Source organism: Callorhinchus milii, unplaced genomic scaffold (genome assembly GCF_018977255.1).
Source record: "Callorhinchus milii isolate IMCB2004 unplaced genomic scaffold, IMCB_Cmil_1.0 Scaffold1, whole genome shotgun sequence".
Lineage (NCBI taxonomy): Eukaryota > Metazoa > Chordata > Chondrichthyes > Chimaeriformes > Callorhinchidae > Callorhinchus > Callorhinchus milii.
In genome coordinates this window covers 87,062,941-87,086,219 of record NW_024704742.1, presented here as the reverse complement: position 1 = coordinate 87,086,219, position 23,279 = coordinate 87,062,941, and the positions used below count along the sequence as shown (strand labels likewise).

General features: G+C 43.7%; 1 protein-coding gene across 4 annotated transcripts in view; it reads right to left on the bottom strand.

Annotated features, from left to right (window-relative positions):
- Window positions 1-21,219: 21,219 nt before the first annotated feature.
- Window positions 21,220-23,279, bottom strand: part of unc45b (unc-45 myosin chaperone B) — a 46,371-nt gene continuing 44,311 nt past the window's right edge. For all 4 annotated transcript variants that reach the window (XM_007892644.2, XM_042332855.1, XM_007892645.2 and 1 more), the window contains one exon: window positions 21,220-22,249. In XM_007892644.2, the coding sequence (XP_007890835.2) occupies window positions 21,989-22,249 (261 nt within the window). In that variant the 3' untranslated portion in view covers window positions 21,220-21,988. The remainder of the gene's footprint in view (window positions 22,250-23,279) is intronic.

The window sequence follows — 23,279 nt, the reverse complement described above, 5'->3', positions numbered from 1 at the left end:
TGTCACACATAGACACATCACAGTATTTCAGGGCAGTCTGTCCACTTTGCCATCTTCCATTGGACTTGGGAATACAGATACACTGGCCAAAAAAACAAGCAGTGCTCTTCCAAATTGTTAGTAGCTCAGTTGACCCACTCAGTCTCCAATGCAAACCACATACCAGCACACAATTTTGGCAAGTTTAGGAAAGCCACTTGTGCACCTGCACCTTTTGACAATCCCAACCTACTTAGTGTATGTGAATCAGTGATGGAGCAGAGTCGATAGGCTTGCTGTGACTTTGCTATGAGCGTCAATAAGCCTTCCTTGCTATGAACTATTTCAAGAGAATCTGAACGCAGATGGTTCTGGAGTTGCTCAATATTCTAAGCTTGGGCTGCCAACTTCTCAGAGGCAAGATTTCCAATGTAACAACTTTGAAGTCCTTTCAACCGAAGTACTTCTCAGGAAGATGCTTAGTGTCCACCACCTGCTGATACTCTTATTTTTGCTAAGTTGTTGAAAACGTCCAAGACAAGTCAGCTGGTGTTCAATCATGAGCCTTTCTTTGTTCAGATTTTGGCGATTTGGGAATTGCGATTCAACGGCTGCGACTTTTCTAAACCAATATTCACAAACTTCAGGAAAGTTTTTTTTGGTCAGACATGTGTCTGACACACGTAGATCACCATGCTTAAGAGTATCCAAACCAAGCTGAGTTCCCATACATCCCACCTACACATGGAAATTCCAGAGATGTTTATTGGAAAGTGCATTCTCTCCCTGGAGGAAAGCATCCTGCCTGACTAATTCCAGAAAGTATCACGTGCAGGTTGGCAGTGTGTACATTGGGGTAAATGCTGGAGTCTAACTAGCTAAAACCGAATAATTTGCCATTGATATTGCTGTCTGGTAAGCTTTCCCGCTGCTTGTCGAGCTAGGACCACCCAACCTTTGGTTTGCAGGAAAGAGTCCTTATTCCTAGTGACTGGTCTGTCCTTTCAAGTCCTGCTGATGAGCGAAGTTGGCTGTGCTGTTATCAGTACTGCATTCCCGACTGGCTCAGGAACTGGATAACTGATCCCGCCACAGAGGGCTCAATCCTGATATTCTGTTGTCAAACGTGTTACCGTGGAGCCAGTTCAGCTTCAAGGAGACCCTGTTTACTTCCCCCCAACTCCCCCCTCCCCAAGGAGGATAGTCACCAATTAGTCCTTTGACATTCGCCAAGTGTGAGTTGTGAGTTTCAGCCCTCACTGGGAGGTTGGCAGGTAGCAAGAACTCCCTGTAAAATTGACCAATTTCATTTGAGGTGAGGCATTGTTGTCCAGGACACTGAGAGAAACTCCCATCCCTTTACGAATTTACGAATGGAAAATTACCCTGCACAGAATATGTAATTACTCTTGCCAAAGTACACAAAGCAATTTAAGTGAGATACCTTGTTTTGACCAACAGAGAAACATGATGCGGGTCTGAGATACGGCAACAGCTGTTTGCTTCCTAATCCAGGAAGACCCCACAGCAGCCAGTTACAGTGCATCTTGGCAGTTCTCAGGTTCTGCAACAACCTGCTCTAGAAAGCCTGGCTTGGCGTTGCCCCATTGACACCCTGAGAAGGTTTAGTGCAGACATAGAAGGAAACAGAATCATTGGTCACTCCCCTCATTGCTGCTTGTGGGCATTGGTTAAGATTAACCACCACATTTGCCTACGTAACAGTTATTAGATTAAAGCGTAAATACAGGCCTTGTACGAATGTGACATTTCACAAAGTGTTTTATAAAATAGGGCATTATATTATTAAGCACTCTGAGACACTACCCCATGTGAAGGGTGTTATATAAATGCAAGTTGTTGTTTTCTTTTTTGCAGTGGATATGTTATCAGGGTCTAATTTATGGGCATTTCTAGACATTATAAGTAAATCCTTCTGCAAAGCCATCGACTCAAAGCTTTGCTGCAGTAAGTATGTGCACAACGTGCTTTCTGCCCAGTTACAGTAAGCAATTCCCTTTTATGTTTGTTATTATGGAATCCTGTTGAGGCAAATCACAACAAAAACAACAACAACTTGCATTTATATAGTGCCCCTCACGCAGGGTATTGTCCCAGATCACCTGAGGGTTTTGGTGGCCTGCGTCATCCCTCAGGCTGCTGAAACCCTCATTCGTGTATTCGTCACCTCAAGGCTTGACAACGGAAAGTCCTTCCTTGTCGGCCTCCCCAACTTTTCCCTCCACAAGCTGCAGATCATCCAGAACTCTGCAGCTCGTGTCCTCTCCCGCACCAGGCTCCGTGACCCTCTTTCAAGGCATGACGCAAGACTCCTTTTCAACCGTGCCTTCAGCCGCCCTCCTACCTCTGTTCTTTATTACTGGGCAAAGCCATTCTGGAATGTGCCATGGGTTTACTGCAGTGGATTATATTAAATAATGGGGATGTGAGCGTTCTCACTGAGAGCAGTGGAATTAACAATGCCCATAGAATAAAATTACAAGTCAGTCATGTAGCCTGATTTGCAAAGGTTTCTGGAACATCTGACCTTTATCTGATCCGTTTTACTTGGAAACATTGCAAATATAACTACAATGGGTCCTTTGTACTATTCTGAGGATATCAGCAAAACATTGTGGCGCGATTGTGAATTGTTTGGACTAACATTTGAATGATCATCATGATGCACAAAAGGTTGCTGTATAATAAGGGTTTCAGACTAAAAACCCATCACTAGAATTCTTAAATGTGCGTAGGTGCTGCCGATTCTGTTTGGGACTCTTGATGGACAAAAGTGAGCTGAGCTTTACTAAGCTGCAGGAACAGCCTCTATTGAAAACGTGATCAAAACTCCAACCTTATCCCTCCTTGCCAGATAAACACCATCAACGCAAAATGAAAGATTGGTTTCTTCTTATCCTTGCTTTATATATCCTTATCATGTGAATACCAGAGACCAGAGTATGAGACCACATCCCCTGCTGTCAGTTGGACAGCAAGAAATTGGATCGAAGTGTTGTGTTGCCACTGAGAGTGGTTATTTACATAGTAACAGTGATCAATGACTAGAAACGCCTCAGGGCAAGTTTAGTGCAAAGTAATCCAAGGCATCTGACCAACCTTTTTGTTAATGGGGTAGATACACTCCCACTGAATGTCCAAACAGGATCCCATTTCGTAATTCATCAAGGTAATCCATATTAGTACAATTCAGGTCATTTGGGATTCTGGAAGATTGAGAGGAAGGTGGATGTGAAAGGGTAGGGGAGAAGGAAGAGTTCACCTGCAACCCATCTTGGTATGTGATACTTTAAGAATCTCTTAGTCTAGAAAACATGTTAGACCTTACCTAATTTTTTTTAAAAAAAGTTCTCTTTGTAGGAATTTTGCCTGCAAAATGCACTGTCACTACACTTTACAATAAAATCCTGCGAAGTGCTTTGAGGCGTCCTCCAGATGTGAACAGTGATATCTCAAATGCAAGGATTATTAATTATCATAATTTTTGTGCCATTTTACACTGAAAGCTGTATTCATATCATTTCACATCACGTTGTTGTGTTAGATGAAAGCAGGTGCTGTAAATAGTATGTAGTCCACTCTTGCCCTTTGAAAGAGCTCAGCCACAGAAGTGGTTCCATTGTCAGGCAATGCTATCTGGCACCAATTTGCAGAAGCGAGAACTTTCCAACCCATTCGAACAAATACAAATAATGAAAATGGTATAATTATACTGTGAAATATAACCTTAATGTTTCAGTTTATTATTAGCACAATAATGATGCATAATCACCTGCCCTGACCCCAAACTACAACAACAACAAAATTACATTTATAGAGCGCCTTTCACGTTGGGAGGACATCCCAAGGTACTGGACAGTCAGGGGTCAGGACCCGAGCATGGGGAAAGGGTGGGGTAGGGGTGAGGGAAGGCAGAGAGATGGGAGGGCGACTGAAGGTACGATCGAAGAGGAGGGTCTTGAGACCGGCCTTGAAGGAGGCAAGGGAGGAAGCGAGGTGAAGGGGCTGTGGAATGGAGTTCTAGAGGGTGGGGGCAGAGAGGCTGAAAGCCCGGCCACCGATGGTAGGGTGGGTCGGGCGGGAAACATGGAGCAGGCCGGAGCCCGCTGAACGGAGGGAGAGGCAGGTTGGTAGGGAGTCAGCAGGTCAGAGAGGTAGGAGGGGGCAAGGCCATGGATGGCCTTAAAGGTGAGGACGAGGATCTTGAACTCGATCCTGAGGGATGGGGAGCCAGTGGAGTCAGGCGAGGGTGGGAGTGATGGGGTCACGGAGCCTGGTGTGTGAGAGTACATGAGCTGCAGAATTTTGGATGATCTGCAGCTTGTGAAGGGAATAATTGGGAAGGCTGATGAGGAGGAAGTTTCCATAATCGAACCTTGATGTGATGAATGCATGGGTGAGGGTTTCGGCAGCCTGAGGGGTGAGGTAGTGGCGGAGTATGGCAATGTTGCGGCGGTGGTGGTAGGCAGTGCCAGTCATGGCGCGGATGTGGGGGAGAAAGGACAGTTCAGTGTCAAACAAGACATCCAGGTTCCTGACTGGCTTAGTGAGGTTGAGTGTGCAGCCATGGAGGCTGATGCTGCCAGCGCCTGAGGTGCGTAGGCGCTGGCGAAAGCCAACCAGGAAGGCCTCGGTCTTGCTAATGTTGAGTTGGAGAACGTTTTCCCTCGTCCAGGACGATGTCGGACAGGCAGTCGGTCAGGATGCCAGTAATCCTGGAATTCAGGGTGGAGGCAGAGAGATAGAGTTGGGTGTCATCCGCATACATGTGGAAATTTACCCCATGTCTGCGGATGATGTCACCAAGGGGGAGCGTGTAGAGTATGAAGAGGAGAGGACTAAGGACAAAGCCCTGAGAAACGCCTCACGAGATGGTGCGGGGGCTGGAATAGAAGCCGTTTGCTGAGGCAAAGTGGAGGTGGTGTGAAAGGGAAATGGGAGGAGAAGTGGTGGAGGAGGATTGAATGGTCCACAGTGTCAAAGGCAGCGGAGAGGTCGAGGAGTACGAGGAGGCAGAGGGAGGCCCGGTCACACATGGTCAGGATGTCGTTTGTGACCTTGACAAGAGCAGTTTCCGTGCTGTGGGCAGCATAGAAACCTGATTGGAGGGGTTCATGGATGGAGTGGGAGGAAAGAGTGAAGCAGGGAGGCAATGGCTCTCTCAAGGACCTTAGATAGAAAAGGGAGGTTGGAAATGGGCTGGATAGCTGTGATGGGTCCAGGGAAGGTTTCTTCAAGGTGGGGGTGATAGTGGCTGATTTGAGAGAGATAGGAACAGTGCCAGATGACAAGGAGAGGTTGATGATGTCGGCGAGTAGTGGGGCAAGGAGGTGGAGCTGGGATTTAAGCAGAGGGGTGGGGATGGGTTCCAAGGAGCAGGTGGTGGACTTCATGGAGGATATGGTGGTGATGACAGAGGAGGGGGTGACGTGTTCAAAAGTGTGGAAGGAGGGATGGGTAGTGGTTGGAGTGTGGGGTGGGGGTAGGAAGGGGATGGATGTTGGGAGGACAGTGGCAGCTGAGCGGATTCCCTCGATTTTGGACTCGGAAGTCCAGCATTTCCTTGCAGTGGGAATCGGAGGAAAGAATCTGCGAGGCGTGGCAGGAGGGCGGAGGAGCCAGTTGTTGGTGGCGAACAGGAGCCTAGGATTATCCTTCGCCTCCAGGATTAATCTGGAGTAGAAGGACGATTTGGCCGAGGCGAGAGCGGAGCAGCAGGTTTTGAAGAGGTCCAGCCAGATGTGCCGGTGGACTGTTAGGCCGGATTTGAGCCAAGTGTGTTCCGTAGCCTGCACCTGGCCCTTGAGTGAGCCCTTGAAGGTGGGGGAGGATTTTGGGGGGCAATAAATTAGGAGAATTTTTAGTGAGAGATGGGAGGGATGGCAGAGAGTTATGTGTTCAAAAGAGGGGAATGAGCCAGCAGAGTAGGGGGATAAGGCAAGTGACACCCTGAAGCGGTTGGGGTGTGGGGCATGGTGGTAGGTATAGCCAGGTGGTGTGGTCTCAGTGAGGGGAAGGTGTCACCTGGAGTGATCCAGGTTTCCGTGAGGGCCATGATGTCAATGTTCTCATCAAGGATGAGTTCATTGACAGCCAGAATCTTGTTGGAAATGGAGCGGATGTTTTGAAGGCCAATGCGGAGTGGACAGTTGGTAGGGATATGTGTGGGATGGGAGGGGCTAGTGGAATGGTTGAGAGGGAGGGTAGGGATGCAGATGAGGGAGGAGAGGTTCGCCCCCGGGGTCAGGATCTGAGGTGGCTTGCGGCGGTAGTGGGGAATGGGGAAGATGGTGTGGCTGCTGCTGGACAGCCAACGCCAAGTGCCACGATGAACCCGGCAGAGGATTTCGATCCCCGGAACCCCAACCCTGTGACTCCCCGCCGCTGCCTGATTTACCTTCCGTCCGTCAGCCGCGAGCTGCTCCCCGATCTCATGTTTCTAAGATGCACAGATGGGATATATTCCATATCCGCGCTCAGTCCACTTGGTCTGATCCCGCCCCCTCCCCAGTGGGAGTAGAGTTAGGTGGCCAGTTTAACACAGACAAACTGAGGTTTTTAACTATTGACTGATATTGACTATTCACTGATAACTAATTCTTACATTAGGCTTTGTTACCCTGCTCATTCACAATAAATTCCACAAGGCTTTCAAAATGAATTATGAACCTATTCACTGTAATTGGATTGGAGAGGACAACGTGAACAGAGCATTTAATGCAGCTTGAAAGCCTGTATATGTAAGGAGATGTGGGGAAGAACAATGGGATCCAGGCTTTATTCATTATTTCTGAGAGGATAGTCTGATTATAAGCAGTGTTGCACACCTGCCCTCATACAAGACCATGTGAGACAGCAATAAACAAGGCAAACAGGATGCTGGGCTGCGTTGTGAAATTAGTTGAGTTCAGATGTCACGCTCAAGCTTTGAGATCCTCTGGTAAGGCCTCACCTAGAGTACTGCATACAATTCTGGTCACTGCAACATAAGGAGCTGACCAGGCCCCAGCGGCAGCATAGAGTAGACCAACGAGGATGATCCTCCTTGTTTGATCCCTAGTTTGGAGGAATGAGCAAAGATTAAATAAGATGGGGCTCTTCAGCTTTGAAAAGAGATCTACCTTATAGAGATATATAAGATTCTAAATTTGATTGAGAAAGTAAATGTGTTTAACAGAACTTCACTTTTGTAATTTACCTCTCAGTGTTTTCTCTCACCCTCAGTAAACGTATCTGTACTGAGCAGGTGGACAATAATGTGTTTATTTAGGTATTGCTCAGGATTTGAGTGCTAATCTTTCCATGATTAGAACAGCAGTAGCATCTAAGCTTTACCTCTCCTAGTTGCCACCTACTCTCTGGTCCATTTTCAACAACAACTACTTGCATTTATATGGCGCCCTTCATGCAGAGTGGCATCCCAGAGTGCTTGACAGTGGTGGAGCACAACACCAAGCCGGGGGAGGTGACCATAGGTATGGCTGAAAAGGAAGGCGCGACCTGAAGATGGGGAAGAGGGTGAAAGTAGAGGGAGAGTGTTCCAAAATTTCGGGGCGTAGTAGCTGAAAGCGTAGTTACCGATGGTGGAACGGAGGGCCCGAGGGACAAGCAGGAGGTTGGAGCCAGTTGAACAGAGGCAGTGGGTAATGGGTCGGGGTGTAACTAGGATGGAGAGGTAGAGAGGTGCCAGGGCATGAAGGGCAAGCCATTTTGATTACCTGCATGAAGACAACCCATTCATGGATATAGAATTTGTTGATCGACCAGCCAGCCTCAGTTATCTAACACTCAAAGTACCAGTAATGGCTTCTAGATTAAACAAAGGGAAGGAAAGACAGAGGTGAAGAGGCAAGGAATTAGAGGGTTCACCAAGGCAAATCCCTTTAATTCCTAAAATAGGACCCAAAAGAGATAAGCGATGGCGACTAAGAGCGATCTGGTGAATCATGAAACATAGAAATGACAGCTCAGGAGAAGGCTGTTTGACCCATTGAGTCCATGCAGGTTTCCAGCTCCCCATGAGAGCTGCATCATTAAGTTTTGGTTTCCACCATCTATGCAGTTTGGGAGCTTTTTGACACAGCCACACAGGGCCATAAGTTACTTTGTGACATAATAAGCAAATATTAATTACTGGGATGGTACATTTCTACTGAATATATTACAGTGAAGCAATCAACACACAAACTAAGGCTATTTTGGTTATTAAGGCTCTGGCGTACATGAGCTCATAGTCTTGGCTAACATTCCAATACATTAATGGGGTTTGCTGCATTGTCAGAGGTGAGGTCCTCCAGATGAAGTATTAAACCTGTCTATTTAGGTAGATGTTAAAGATCCCATAGCACTATTTGAAAAGAGAAGGGAGTTTGTCCTGGTGTTGTGGCCAATAATCTCCCATTTTAAAAAAAAAAGGTCCTTAACTTCATAACAACAACAACTTGGATTTATATAGTGCCCTCCACGGCGAACGGCGTCTCAGAGCGCTTTACGGTAAAGGATCCCGGGGCCGAGCCAGGGGGAAGGGGAGGAAGGTGACCAAAGGCACAGTCGAAAAGAAAACTGTTTATGAAACATAGCTGTGTGCAAATTACCTGCCATGTTCCCATACAAATATATTGTTATTACACTTTACAGTGAAGCATTTTGAGACCTTTAGATATAAGGTGTTGTATCAAAATGCAAAGATGATTATTATATCTATAAATCCCTGCAGGTATATTCTAAAGAAACATAATTCATCAATATAGCGCTGTTGTAAAATGCTATCAGAAACAGAAATTTGATTCTGCTGATTCTGCCCACAAAGAGCAAGGTTCAATCCACTCATGTGCACTCGGGCGTTGAAAGGGCCCTTCCACTGTGAATGAATTTGCAGAATTTTCATCTCAGCTTGAACAAAAATGCATCCACGTGTCTCTCTGAATGCAGCAATGCACATCCTGCTGAGAGCACAAACACAGACTGTTTCCACGGCATTTCTGAGAAGTACAAAGTCACTTTCACAAATGATAGCACAAACACCTATGCTGTACTCCCATTACAACTATGTCCCATTACAACTATTATTGTGGAGTCCTGTAGCTCAGTGGTTAGTGCACTCGTCTCGCAAGCATAAGAACATAAGAAATGCTAGACAAAAAAAGATCAAAGTCTATCTAGTTCGCCTTAGATCCTCCTGGCGGTCGCATGACCTGGGTTCGATTCCTGGCAGAGCAAAATATTGGTCAAGTTTCCTTACTCCAGACTACTCTGTTTACCTAGCAGTAAGTAGGAACCCGGTTGTTAGTCGATTGGCGGATTGCTTTTCCGGGGGTAATAATTCCTTCAAAAAAATAATAATAAATTGGTCACTTCAATCCATGACTGTTTGTGGGACACTGCTGTGCACAGTTGGCTGTCGCGTTTCGCCCACAAAATATACAGTCAATTCTGTATATTCTGTATATTCTGTGAAACGCTTTGAGACATCTCGAAGACGTGATAAAGTGCTATATCAAATGCAAGGATTATAATTATTATTAAGTCAGCATTTCCCAAAGATTTTTCTCACTGCTAGCAGGGCAAAGTCCATTCTGACCTCAGGGTTGCTGCACAAATTCTTCGTACAATAGGGGGCAACTCTTCACTTGCCCACATTTCACCATTGTTTTCCCAATTGATTTCAGTGTATGAAGGGGGAAGGATGTTGAATCTCTGTACGTTCCCGATTGTTCTGCATTCAAAATCGTAATTTGGAAAGCTTCCGATACTGATTCTTTGCTCTTACGGTGGAAGATAAATGTTTGGCCTGTGTAATGTAGAAAAGAGTTTGAAATACATTTCTCATCATCGCAGGACAGGGGCTAAATTACCATAATTCATAACGGGTTCCAAGTCGTGAATGGGGATAGCTTCCAGTTAACAGATATACAACTGAATCCACTTTGTTAGTCTCTATGGATAAATGTGATTTATTTACAGTAACTGGAAGGAGATTTTAGTTGTCATACAAGTTTTTATTAAGAAATCTCTCTAGGAATCCACAAATTTAGATGCTGTGGACTTATGGGTTCATGCAGAGAGTTGTGAAGATATGGAATGCTCTGTCCTAGAAAGTTGCCAATGCAGAATCAATAGGGATGTTTAAAAATGAGTTGGGCAGATAATGCTTGGAATAGTAGAGCTGTTAAAGAGTATTCAAGAGTTTAGTTAAACGGGAGGTGCATTGAGATTAAAAGAAATTGTGTGAAGATCTAAAACTGGAACAGGCTTGATGGATTGAATGGCCTCCTCCTATTTCTGTTTTTTTTTTGTTTCTGTATTTCTCGTGCAGAATTCCTCAGGACACGATCCTTGATCCCCTCCTCTTCAACAGCTACATGCTCCCTCTTGGTGACATTATCTGTAAACATGGGGTCAACTTCCACATGTATGCAGATAACACCCGACTCTATCTCTCTACCTCCACTCTTGACTCCTGGACCACTGCTGTTCTGACAGAATTCTGTCAGACATCAAGTTCTGGATGAGAGCTAACTTTCTCCAGTTGAACGTCAACAAGACCGAGGCTCTCCTGATTGACTCCTGTCAGTGCCTCAACACCGCAAGCGCTGACAGCGTCACCATCCATGGTTGCACACTCCACCTCACTGAGTCAGTCCAGAACCTTGGCGTCTTGTTTGATCCTCAACTGTTCTTTCTACCCCACATCCATGCTATGACCCGTTCTGCCTTCCACCCCCGCAATGTTGCCCAGCTCCGGGACTGCCTCTCCCCTCGGGCCGCTAAAACCCTCATCCTCGCATGCATCACATCTAGTCTCAACTATGCCAACTCCCTGTTTGTCTGCCTCCCCAACTCCTCCCTCCACAATCTGCAGATCATCCAGAACTCTGCAGCTTGTGTCCTCTCCTGCAACAGGCTCCCTGAGCCGATCACTGCCACCCCTACGGCTTCCTAATCCCTAGAGGCTAGAGTTGAAAATCTTCTTCCTTGCCTTCAAAGCACTCCACGGCCTTGCTTCTTCCTATCTCTGTGACCTGCTAACACCATATCAACCTGTCCTCTCCCTCCGCTCCCTTTGCCGGAAGCCAAATTGGCCAACTTCCACAAGGCAAACAGGTCGCTGCTGATGTCATTTCCTGTTTACTGCACATGGGTAGCGTGACTGACATGTGACAGAGTATGGCTTCCATCTTGTCCATATTCAGCTGCAGGAAGTTTACACTCATCCAGAATTTGATGTCTGCCAGACAAGCTGATAGAACATTGGTGGACCTGGAGTCGATGCTGGAGGAGGCAAAGTAGATTTGTGTGTCATCTGCATACATGTGGAAGTTTACCCCACATCTACGGATGCAATCGCCCAGAGGGAGCATATAGATGAGGAAAAGAAGAAGGGCAAGAATGGAGCCCTGGGGTATACAGCAGGTGACCAGGTGAGGGCAGGAGGAGAAACCACGAAGATGAGGAGGCAGAGGGAGTCCTGGTCACAGCCAGAGAGGATGTTATTTGTGACTTTGGCAAGAGCTGTCTCTGTGCTGTGTGCAGGGCAAAAACCAGACTGCAGGGGCTCGAGGAGGGAGTGGAGGGAGAGGTGTGACCAAAGATGACCTGTGACAATGCGTTCCAGGACTTTGGCAAGGAAAGATAGGTTGGAAATGGGACTGTAGTGGGTTTTTTGAGGACAACGGTTTTCAGAGGGAGTGGACCAGAGCCTGAGGAGAGAGACTGGTTGACAGTGTCAGCCAGCAGGAGGGAGAGAAGAGGGAGTTGAGTGACCAGCAGCTGGGTGAGGCGGGAGTTGAGGCAGCAGGTGTTGAAATTCATCCGGGTGACTGTGGTTGAGAGGGAGGACGGAGAAATAGCAGCAAAGTAGTGTAAGAAGGGGGGAGTGTCAGCAACCGTGGCGGAGGGAGAAGGCAGTATGGATGGTCTGGGTGGGGTGAAAGGGGACATGGATAGTGGGGGTGGGAGGATGATGCAGCCAAGTGAATGTTTTCAATCTTTGAGGCAAAGAAGTCTAGGACCTCTTCGCACTTGGCGTTTGATGTGAGGATTGAAGGGCCTTGAAGAGGTGCACGGATGGATGTTGGAAAACAGTGTCTTTGGTTGTTTTTGGCCTCCATGATGACTTTAGAGTTGCATACAGTTACTTTATTTCACAGTGTATCTTGTGAAACTCTTTGAGACATCTCAATGATATGATAAGGCACGATATGAAATGCAAGGGTTATTTTATGGTAACTATCATCAATATGACATAGTCCTGCAGCCTAGAAACCTTGGCAATTACTTGGTTTCTAAGTTTTGTTGCTCCTTGTAAAATAGAAGCAGTCAGTTTTAGTCAACAAATACACTATTGATGAGTTGTTTATCAATTAGATTGTGAATTTGGTGACAAAAGGCACAAAGGTAACTTAATAGTTACTTAGCAATACATCACCTACTGCAATTTGGCAGTTTTATTTGCAGAATTCATTGCTGCCTTCAAAAAGGCAACATTTCTTTGCAATAAAGGTTTTGCTTTAAATTAAGAGCTAACCTCAAGTCAGAACAGCCTCTTGCCAAATAGGGGCAAAGGTTAATTTGACTTTTCCATCCTGACATATTTGCATAATTATGAGTTACCGGTTTAAACAAAAGGTGCCCTGTTTAATTTGCATCAAGCAAAACAACCTGCTGCTCAATTTACCTTGAGCATATGCTTAAATTGCACTTTTCCTATTCAGCTCTCAGCAATTTCATGTGAACAATCCCAGTGTGTGCCACCATTCAATTGATGCACATTAAATTATAAAGTTAATTATCGTCTTCCTTAATAAGGAGGCTTAAAGTTTGTTACAATGTGTGTCAGCTTGGCTCAGTTTGTAGTACTTTCATCTCTGAGTCAGAAGGTTGTGGGTTCAAGCTACATGTCAGGACTTTGAGCTCACAGTCCAGTGCTGTCCTTCCAATCAAATATTAAACCGAGTTCATGTGTACCTGTTCAGGTGAACGTTAAAGATCCCTTGACACTAATTGAAAAGAGAAGGGAGTTTTTCCCAGCGACAAAGCCAACAATTCTCCAGATATAATTGGCCATTCACTTCATGGCTATTTGTGGGAAATTGCTATTAGCATATTGGCTGCTGTGTTTACCCTCAAATACGCAGTTATTACACTTTAGAGAATTGTTCTGTGACATTTTGACATGTTCAGGGCTGCATCAAATACAGGATTATTATTATTTCTTGAACCACGCAGTATCTTAAAGAAGTGCCAATCTGTCCATGAACATTTCAAATTGAATGAAGATTTGTATATTTAAGTTAGCTGTTACTCATTGAAGATCCGTCCAGCTGCTTACAATGTGGTGATCATCGACTGCAGATTGGAAACGTTTATATATTATGTCCAGACCAGGGTGTTACTTTTTGCCAAATTGATGAATTAAGCATGATGCACTTACTGTGCTGAGAGAAATTTTTTTTAAATTAGTTTCATATTCTCGACACCTGCTGTATAAATTTTCTTTTAGATCTGCTGCATTTGACCATGTATATTTTACAATTTCAATCTTGATTTAGATCCACAGAGCCGAAACTCTTTGACTCATTGCATTGTTAAACGGTTTATCATACATACAACTTAAAATGTCTTTGTAAAGTGCATATTGGTTCCTATTGTGGTTTCAGTTTGATCTGAATTGCTGTGCAGCAATACATACAGGGTGTGTTGTTGCCTTGTTGAAATGAAGCCAAGGATTGTTGCATTCCATATCATGGACAATGTACATTGAGTATGTTGGTTCAAATTACAAGATTTGGCCTTGAGAACCTGCCACCTATTGCTATTATGCACAACACCCATTGTTAGATCACCATCACATTATTTTCTCTGCCCTGTAGATTAATTTATGAAGATAATTTTGGCTGACAGAGATACTGTACTTTGAAAAGATAACAACGTTTAACTGATTATTTTGAAATCTCCGATAAATGTTTGTCCCAAAGCAGTGGACTGAACAAGGTGCAATAGCCAGTTTCATTGCATGTACCTGCAGCCAGGTGGTTGGCTCCCTTGCACTGGTCAGTTGTTGTGCTAAAAAGACATGGTTGACTTCAGGGTCATTAGTTCACTGCTAACATCTCTGAATGTGAGCTGTGCACAATAGGACGTGTCATTGGTGACAACCTCATAATTTGGCTATTGCGCCATTTTTCCTTGCAGCAAGATAAAATTACCAATTTCTGAGTCATCAAACCTCTGCCAATCCCTGCTACTTGCAAATCTTTGTGCATACACATTAACATGAATGTGCAGAGTTTCACTTTACTTCACTTACACTCAGCCTGGAGATAGAGAGATACGGAGCAGGCAGGGTAGTGTCAGTGTGACACAGCACATGCAACCAATGCCTCTGGTGTACCTGCCCCATGCAATTATCCTAATTCTTTGTAACAGTAACAGATGACCTGGAATGTTGACAACAGGACAAAGCATTTGACTGGTTCAGCAATAATATAATGACTGCAAATGGAGCTCTGTTTGATAAGCCTTCACTGTTGCCAACTTCAGGGAGAACTTGCCATATGCCTGAGTCACATTTTAACCCAGTTTGTGTCTTTTGAATGTGAACATTTCCAGGCAGTTCAGGTTACGGAAGAGCCATACTGATAATCATTTTTAAAAATCATTCATTTGCTGACGTTTGTCCACAAAGAACACTATCTATTGTTTCTAGACGTGTCAACAGATGGCAATAAGAATATAGTCAACTTAAAACTAGTAAACTGACAGTACTGAATGTATGTAACAGATCTGTCAATGGTAGACAGTTACAGGCATTAACTTGATCTCGGCGTATTGACTTGCATGTAAGTATCCTGTCCAGAAAATGACCCAGTTTCCACCCAGCTGAACCAGATAGCAAAACAAATGGTTGTTCAGTTTACTATATATAAGAAAATAAGAGTTTTCTAGGCGAAAGAAGACCAAGGTCCATCTAGTTTGCCTTCCACCATCCTGGCAAATGCTTGACATGTCATGTCCCAAACTATATACTGTATCCAGAGATTATTTTCTAGCAGAAAGCTATCTAATTTATTCTTGAAACAAACAATATTTTCTGTTTTCATTGTTCCCTAAGTTTACTAATCGCTCACTGAAGTAGTGTTTCCGCAGATTTGTTCTGAATTTATCCCTCTTCAGTCATAGGCCGTGCCCTCTGCTTCTACTGTTCAGTATAAGATACAACAGTTTACCATTGTCTATATAATCTATTCTCTTCAGAACCTTAAAGACGTAATCATATCGCCTCTCAACCTTCTCTTCTCCAGTGTGAACATGCCCAGTTTATCTAATCGCTCTTCGTCGTCCAATCCTTCCATCCCCGCAACAACAACAACAAGATTCCATTTATAGAGCGCCCTTCAGGTCGGAAGGACGTCCCAAGGCGCTGTACAGTTGGGTCAGGACCCAAGCATTGGGGGAAAATGGTCAGGGTGAGGGGAGGAAAGCGAGGGGGCGAGGAGGGGGTAGAGAGTCGAGAGGGGAGCTGAAGGCACGGTCAAAGAGAAAGGTCTTGAGACCGGCCTTGAAGGAGGAAAGGGAGGAAGCAAGGAGAAGGCACTGGGGGATGGAGTTCCAGAGTCTAGGGGCTGAGAGGTTGAAGGCCTGGCCACCAACGGTAGGGCGGTTGGGGCGGTGGATGTGGAGCAGACTGGAGCCAGAGGAACGGAGGGTACGGGCAGGTAAGTAGGGGGATAGTAGGTCGGAGAGGTAGGAGGGAGCAAGGCCGTGAATGGCCTTGTAGGTGAGGATGAGGATTTTGAATTCGATCCTCTGGGGGATGGGGAGCCAGTGGAGGCGAGCGAGGGTGGGAGTGATGTGGTCGCGAAGCCTGGTGCGGGACAGTACACGAGCTGCAGAGTTCTGAATGACCTGCAGCTTGTGGAGGGAGGTGGCGGGAAGGCCGGTGAGGAGAGAGTTCCCATATTCCTCAATCATTTTGGTTGCCCTCCTCTGTACACTCTCAATCACTTGATATTCCGCGGTGACCAGAACTGCACAGAGTATTCCAAGTATGGTGATTTGTAAAGTGTCAGGATTACCCCACTATATTGGCTCAATATTGCTCTTTTAATACAGTCTCGCATCTGGTTTGCCTTATTCAGTGCTACCGAGCACGGTTGGAATAGTTTCAATTTATTATCAAACAGGATCCCCAGGTCCTTTTCACTTTCCGTAAAGATTATTTTCTTACCCTTTAAATAATAGTCCTTTCCTGGATTTTATTTAATATTTTGTATAGATTATATTTGAAATTGTGATTAGTTATCACCTTATCCAAGGATAATGCTACACATAGTGTTGTTGAGTTTAAAGTTTCTACATAAATAACAAGCATGTCCAATGCTGTGATCATTGTATTAACCTTGTCCTTTTTTGGCCTTACTGTCCATAGGAACAGCAGCCTTACTTATGAGCTCATGCTTTAGAGGTATTTACCTCTCTGTGCATGAATATTGGCAATTCCTTGGGCACTTACACAACCAAATTCAACATGTTCAAATGGACAACCAGTGGGTTGATTCCGACTGCTCGAATCTGAGTCACTGTGGGTTTAGCTTTCAGTTCCAATTGGTTGCTTAAAAATGTGCTGGTGAGGCAATGTTTGTGTTGTACTTCGTCATTTCTGTTCTCTTAGATTTGCTGTTTATTCTGTTAACACAAGCAATAATTCAGCTAGTGCATTGATGTACAATGGAAAAATATTACTCTCTGATGAATAGTTGGCAGCTCCACTGCATGTATGTCAGCAAACTTCTTGTTTCAGTTATTTTTATGATCACTTTGTAACAGCTGAACGAGACATTTGCAATCCTGAGATTCAAGGACTGTTTGAATCAAATCTCACACTGAAGTTGGGATATCACTTACTAGTGTTTGTAATTGGCTGCCACGTTTCGCCCACAAATATACAGTCAATTAACTTTATAGTATATTCTGTGAAGCGTTTTGAGAAGTCTAGAAGACGTGAAAAGCACTATATCAAATGCAAGGATAATAATAATAATGGATTCATACATTTGTCAGATGATGCTTTGCTACTGAAATCTTTGCTTTTTTCTTTCTTGATTAGTATCTATTTGAGATTCTGCTTGGAAATCATATGTCAACAGTATACAAAAGATGTATTCCAAGTAGCTGCAGGATACAGAATACCTTTTTTGCTGCTTTTACATTAGTTTTCAGCATAGGTGAATGAGGCATTTCAAAATAAACTGTTACATACTCATGTATTTTCTAAATTTGATCCATCAGTGTACTTAATTATATTTTAGTCTCTAATAATAATAATTATACAATTTACACTTATATGGGACCTTTCACATTAGGAGGGCATTCCAAAACACTGGCATCCGAGCTCGGGTGGAAGCTGAAGGGAGAGGGAAAGATGACTGAAAGCATAGTCATCGAGGTAATTCTTGAGACAGACCCTGAAAGAGGTGAGGGAGGGAGTAAGTGAGTGGGAGGGACTTTGGAATGGAGTTCCAGAAAGCAAGAGCGGAATAGCTGAAAGCCTTGGATTTTTATACGTTACCTTTCACACTGGGAGTGCGTCATGTAAAGTGTAATAACTGTATTTTTAGAGCAAATTGTATGTAATCTCTGGAGATTAGAAGGCATTTTTCTCACATAGTAATGATAATGGACAGATGTCCCCCAAAAATAACCGAAGACACATTGATGTATCGCCTTAAAATGTGTAAATATCAGCTTGGCCACAATATTAGAGGAAATCAGGATACGTTCATACAGAGATGAACAAATGTTCCACAGGACAAAGGGATTAATACTGGAACTGGGAATTTGAGGAATTTGACTATATAGAGAAGGAAGCCAAGTTTAAATTGGAGGGGAGATTCAAGGATGGAAGAATATTCTGCATGTTTTAATCGATTATATTTCACAGTGTAATTGTTTTGCATATGGTCTGTAGTGGAATAATAACAGTGACTGTATCTGTGGACAATGTAGTAGGCAAAATAGTGGGGTAATTCTGACACTTTATAAATCATTGGTGTCACTGTACTTGGAATACTGTGTTCAGTTCTGGTCATCACAGTACAAAAAGGATACTGCAGCGATTGAGAGAATACAGTCAAGGGCAACCAGAGTGATTGATGGGATGGAGGGACTGGACTATGAGGAGCAATTAAGTAAACTGGACATGTTCACGCTGGAAAAGAGAAGGTTGAGAGGTGATATGATAGTTTTTTAAGATTCAAAAGGGCCTGGATAATGTAGACCATGATAAGCTGTTTTGTCTTGTCTGGAACAATAGAAAGAGAACGGTGGAATCAAAAAGTGTTGATTCTTTCAAAAGCAAATTAGATAGATTTCCTTTAGGAAATAATATTGTGGGATACAGTATATAGTTGGGACATGACATGAGCGTACGACTTCCAGGTTGTTGGAAGGTGAACTGGATGGATCTTGATCTTTTTTCATCTAGCAATTCTTATGTTTGGAGTCTCAGTGGAGTCCTGTAACTCAGTGGTTAGAGCACTCGCTTTGCAAGCGAGAGACCTGAGTTCAATTCCAGGCAGGGCGAAACCTTGGGCAAGTTTCCTTACTCCACACGTCTGATAATAATCCCTCCAAAACCAAAACAATAATAAATTGGTCAATAAATTGGTCATTTTCAATCCACGGCTGTTTGTGGGACATTGCTGTGCGCAATTGGCTGCCGCATTCGCCCACAAATATACAGTCAATTCACTTTACAGTGTGTTCTGTGAAGCGCTTTGGGACGTCCTCCCGACGTGAAAAGCGCTATACCAAATGCAAGGATTATTATTATGTTCTTATTGCACACAGCAATGTCGTACATACAGCCATGAAGTGAATGACCAATTTTTTTTTGGTGGGTGGGGGGTTAAAGGGGGTTGACTGCTCCTTGCTTATGGTCTTACCTCTCAGTTTCCCAATTTGTTATCGTACCCAGAGTGGTGTAATTCACGCCAGATTTTTTTGTTAAACACTCAAAAAATTTCAGCTTTAACCCAAAACCCAAAAGCACCATTTCTCAGTGAATTCACCTCACTCAACATTATCAATGTTAACATGGCAACCCTGCAGGCTTAATTGAGACTCAACAGTAAAGTGAAGTGAAAAATAATTAATGTAGTCATGTTACGACTTGAACCCAAACACTACAATATAAACTTTTTACAAGCAATATTGAAAGCAACGTTTTAAATAAAATTATAATAGCAATCCTTGCATTTGATATATAGCACCTAGGAATGTCAAAATCTTTCACAGATCTTTATGTAAGGTGTAATGATTGTATTTATATACAGTCAATTCACTTTACAGTATATTCTGTGAAGCGCTTTGAGATATCTAGGAGACGTGAAAATCACTATATCAATTGCAAGAATTATTATATTATTTTGAAGGCAGCCAATTATTGCGCAGCAGTACCCTACAATCAGCGATGAAGTGAATGATCAATGTTACTTGGGAGATTGTTGGCAGGACACTAGGTGAAACTCACTTCTCTTTTCAAATATTATCATTGGATCTTTAACATACAACAACTTGATTTATATAGCACCCTTCACATTGGCATATCAGAGTGTTGCTGAACAGGCAGACAGGATCTTGGTCTAATATTTTATCTGAAATGTGGTACCTCTGCCAATGCAATATTGCATTGGGAGTATCAGCCTAGATTAAGAGCTCAATGGACTAAAGTGAGGCTGGAACCCACAATTTTCTGTCTTAAAAGCAAGAGTGCTCCCTGATGAGCCAGGCTGACACAGACAGAGAGAAAACGAGGAGCAGTTTAAGTGTGCTCATCAAAGGAATGGTAAGGCATGCTTCTGTTTAACCCTGGAAGCTTTCAATTCCCACTGTTGACATTGGAGTCTTTTGCGCTTTTTTTTAAGGTTGGATCTACCATCTATTTGATTTCACATTTATTGTGAGTCAGTAAGCATAAAGCACTTGATTCAAATATGCATCATCAATAGGCCAAGGGAAGGTCAACTCAAAATCATGTATCACAATCACTGCACAATAGTGCAACTCTCCAGCTGAAATCCCTTTGTGCCTGACAAATAGAGAGGCTTCAGTGGTACTGTGAACTCTCATGGGCTATGATGGAGAGCAACATTAAGTATTGAACACAAAACACTTCAGTGTGTCCCTGTAGGGGAATGCCTCAAATCCTTGTTGTGGCCATTTATTGACCTCCTTTCCCACACTGCTTTACAATGCCATCTGATCATGTGGCACCAAGCAGTGTTGTCAGCGTGGCTCACATGCCTCTAGAGGTAATAAGGATAATCAAGTCAGAGAGAGAAATGTCCTTTTAAATTTGTCACTTAACATCCGATTCCTTCCTTAAGTAATGGAGAATATGGGTGGTTCCCTCACATACATAACCACAGGGTACCCCCCCACCCACTCACTAGGGTTTGGTTACAGTGAGATTCCTCCATGTGCAGCCAATCTCCCCTCTTTTAATTGTCACTGTAACTTTCTTATATTTTCACTTGCAAATATGTCTATTTGTTTCACAAATGGTGTAATCCATGAAGTGTTTGTTCCTGCCAGGAATGATGATGCACCGGCCACCCCACAATCCTTCACCATTGGGATTTTGATGGAAAAAAAGAAAACCACATCTACCTGTTCAGTGTTTGGATCTGTACAGATTATTATTGTATTATAATCGTAATAATCCTTGCATTTGATATAGCACCTTATCACTTTGTTGAGACATCTCAAAGCTCTTCACAAGATATACTGTAAATTGGGGTGACTTGTGTATTTTGTGAGCAAACACAGCAGCCAATATATGCACAGCAATATAGCCACAAATAGCCATGGACTGAGTGATCAATTTTATTTTGGGGGATTGTTGGCCAGGACACTGGGAGAAACTCTAATCTCTTTTCGAACAGTCCTATGAGATCTTTGACATCCACCTGAACAAGCAGACTGGGCCTCAGTTTAACATCTCATCTGAAGGAAGGGTTATTATTGTTTTAAGCTGCAAACTAGTTAAAAAGCATACGTTTGGTCCCTATCTAGCATTCAATGCATAACAACTGCTTTCTTATCAATTGTAGAGATCTCTGCACCACATTATTCTGTGTTAGTATGTAATGTATGAGATACTATGTCTATTTTGTTTTGAAAATGTAACCCACCTAAACTATGAAAGTACAATCCATCTCATGGTCAATTCACTTCTTTATTTTCAACTAAACAATCTGAGTCAGTGAAAACTAGAAGTAAACAGGTAATAGCTTGACATTTGCCAAGAACAGAATTCATCCTTTGATTGGCACAGTAGCTTCTGCTGTGCAGGAAACTTTCAGAAAAAGAAAGGCCAAGGCAGAACTCCTAAAAATAGGAATATAGGCAAGTACAGGATGAGGAAAAACACTGTTGTCCATCTGGCAATCATCAAAGGTAATAATACATAATCCTACATTGTTCTGTCTCTCACATTCCTCCCTCAATTGAATTCTTTATCAAATAGTTATCTAGTTCCCTTGTAAATTTTGGTGACACAATCTGTCTCTACTATCTCCTTGGATAGTCCATCCATATAATAATAATACCTGGGTTTCAATAAACAAATCTTACTTTGGCATTAGAACACAAAGCCTAAGTAAAGGCTTGACTAGGCCTGAAAATAGCCTGCGAATAGAAAGGGGGAGACTGGGGGGGAAATCATGGTACTTTCTTCAAAAGAGACCAGTTACTCATGCGCAGTGCATCTTCTCCAGGTAACAGTCTCTTACAACGACAGAGGCCGGATCACTGCAAACACATCTAGTAAACAATTTGCAATGAGAGAGTCCAACAAATTGGCAAGTTGTTTGTTTAAAAATTACAAATGGAAAGGCGAATGCTTTGGCAATAATTAACTGTTTTGCAGGGTGTCTATCAGGTTTCCTATCTAATCGGCGTACTGATTTCCCTTATGTTGTGCAGGCTAGGAGAGTGGCTTAATAAAACCATAATCCATGGCTTTCCCAAGGCATTCGCGGGCCACATTAATACAGTGCTGCCGCTTCGGGTTATTTTCCAACTTGCTGATGACGGTCAGGATCTCCAGCAGCTCGCTCTCAATCAGCAGCTTGCCAAGCTCCTTGTCGGCAATCATCAGGTTGTTGGCAATGACCAGCCCTCTGTGTCGGAGTTCCACGTTATCATGCAGACATAATCTTTGCAAGATCTCCAGCCACTGAGTCGTCTACAATTTAAACAGAATAAGCTATGAGGAATTTAAGAACATTTCCACATAGATGCACATGCACACAGATGCACGCTGTTTACAGTTAAGTGCCACAGGGGTCGAGAATTGGGAATCGCAATAGGATTTGAAAACTATCCATAAATACTGAACCTTGATGGTAATTGGATTTATCACACCAGTCACACTGACTGGCACAATTTGCATTGGAGTAAAGTTCCTGTGGGTCAGCCCTCTGCATAGTTGGTTATCGGGGACATTAGAAGAAGAATCTTTGCATTTGATATAGCGCTTTATTATATCGTCGAGATGTGTCAAAGTGTTTCACTGGATTTGTTAGTTTTTGGACAAATGCCACAGCTAATTTTGGCACAGATATTTCCCACAAACAGCCATGAAGTGAATGACCAATTTTATTTAAGAGGAAGCTAGATATACACATTAGGGATAGGAGTACAGAAGGGTATGGGAGGGAGTAAGCAGTGGGTGGAGGCTTGTGTGTTCACTTCTACACACACCTACACACATTTGTGTCTGTGCTGGTTCATTGAAAAGCAATGCATCCAATCCAATTTCTCTATCTACCTATTTCCTCACAAATCACTGCATCAGAATGGATAGAGAGGAGAGAGCAATCAAATGAATACTTTTTTAAAAAATTCTGGACAAAAACACAAAGCCTTCATGGCCTTGCTCCCTCCTACCTTTGTGACCACCTAACCCCCTACCAACCAGCCCGCTCACTCCACTCAACGGGCTCTGGCCCGCTTCACGTCCCCCGCCCTGCCTGACCCACCTTTGGCGGGCAGGACTTCAGCCACTCTGCCCTCACTTTCTGGAACTCCATTGCGCAGGCCCTCCAACTCACCCCCTCCCTTGCCCCCTTCAAGACCCCCTTCTTCGACCGTGCCTTCAATCACCCTCCTTCCCCCCCTGCTCTCCACCCTTCCTGATCCCGATGCCCAGCTCGAGTCCGAAGCACTGATTTTCCAGTACCTTGGGACGTCTTCCCAACATGAAAGGTGCTATA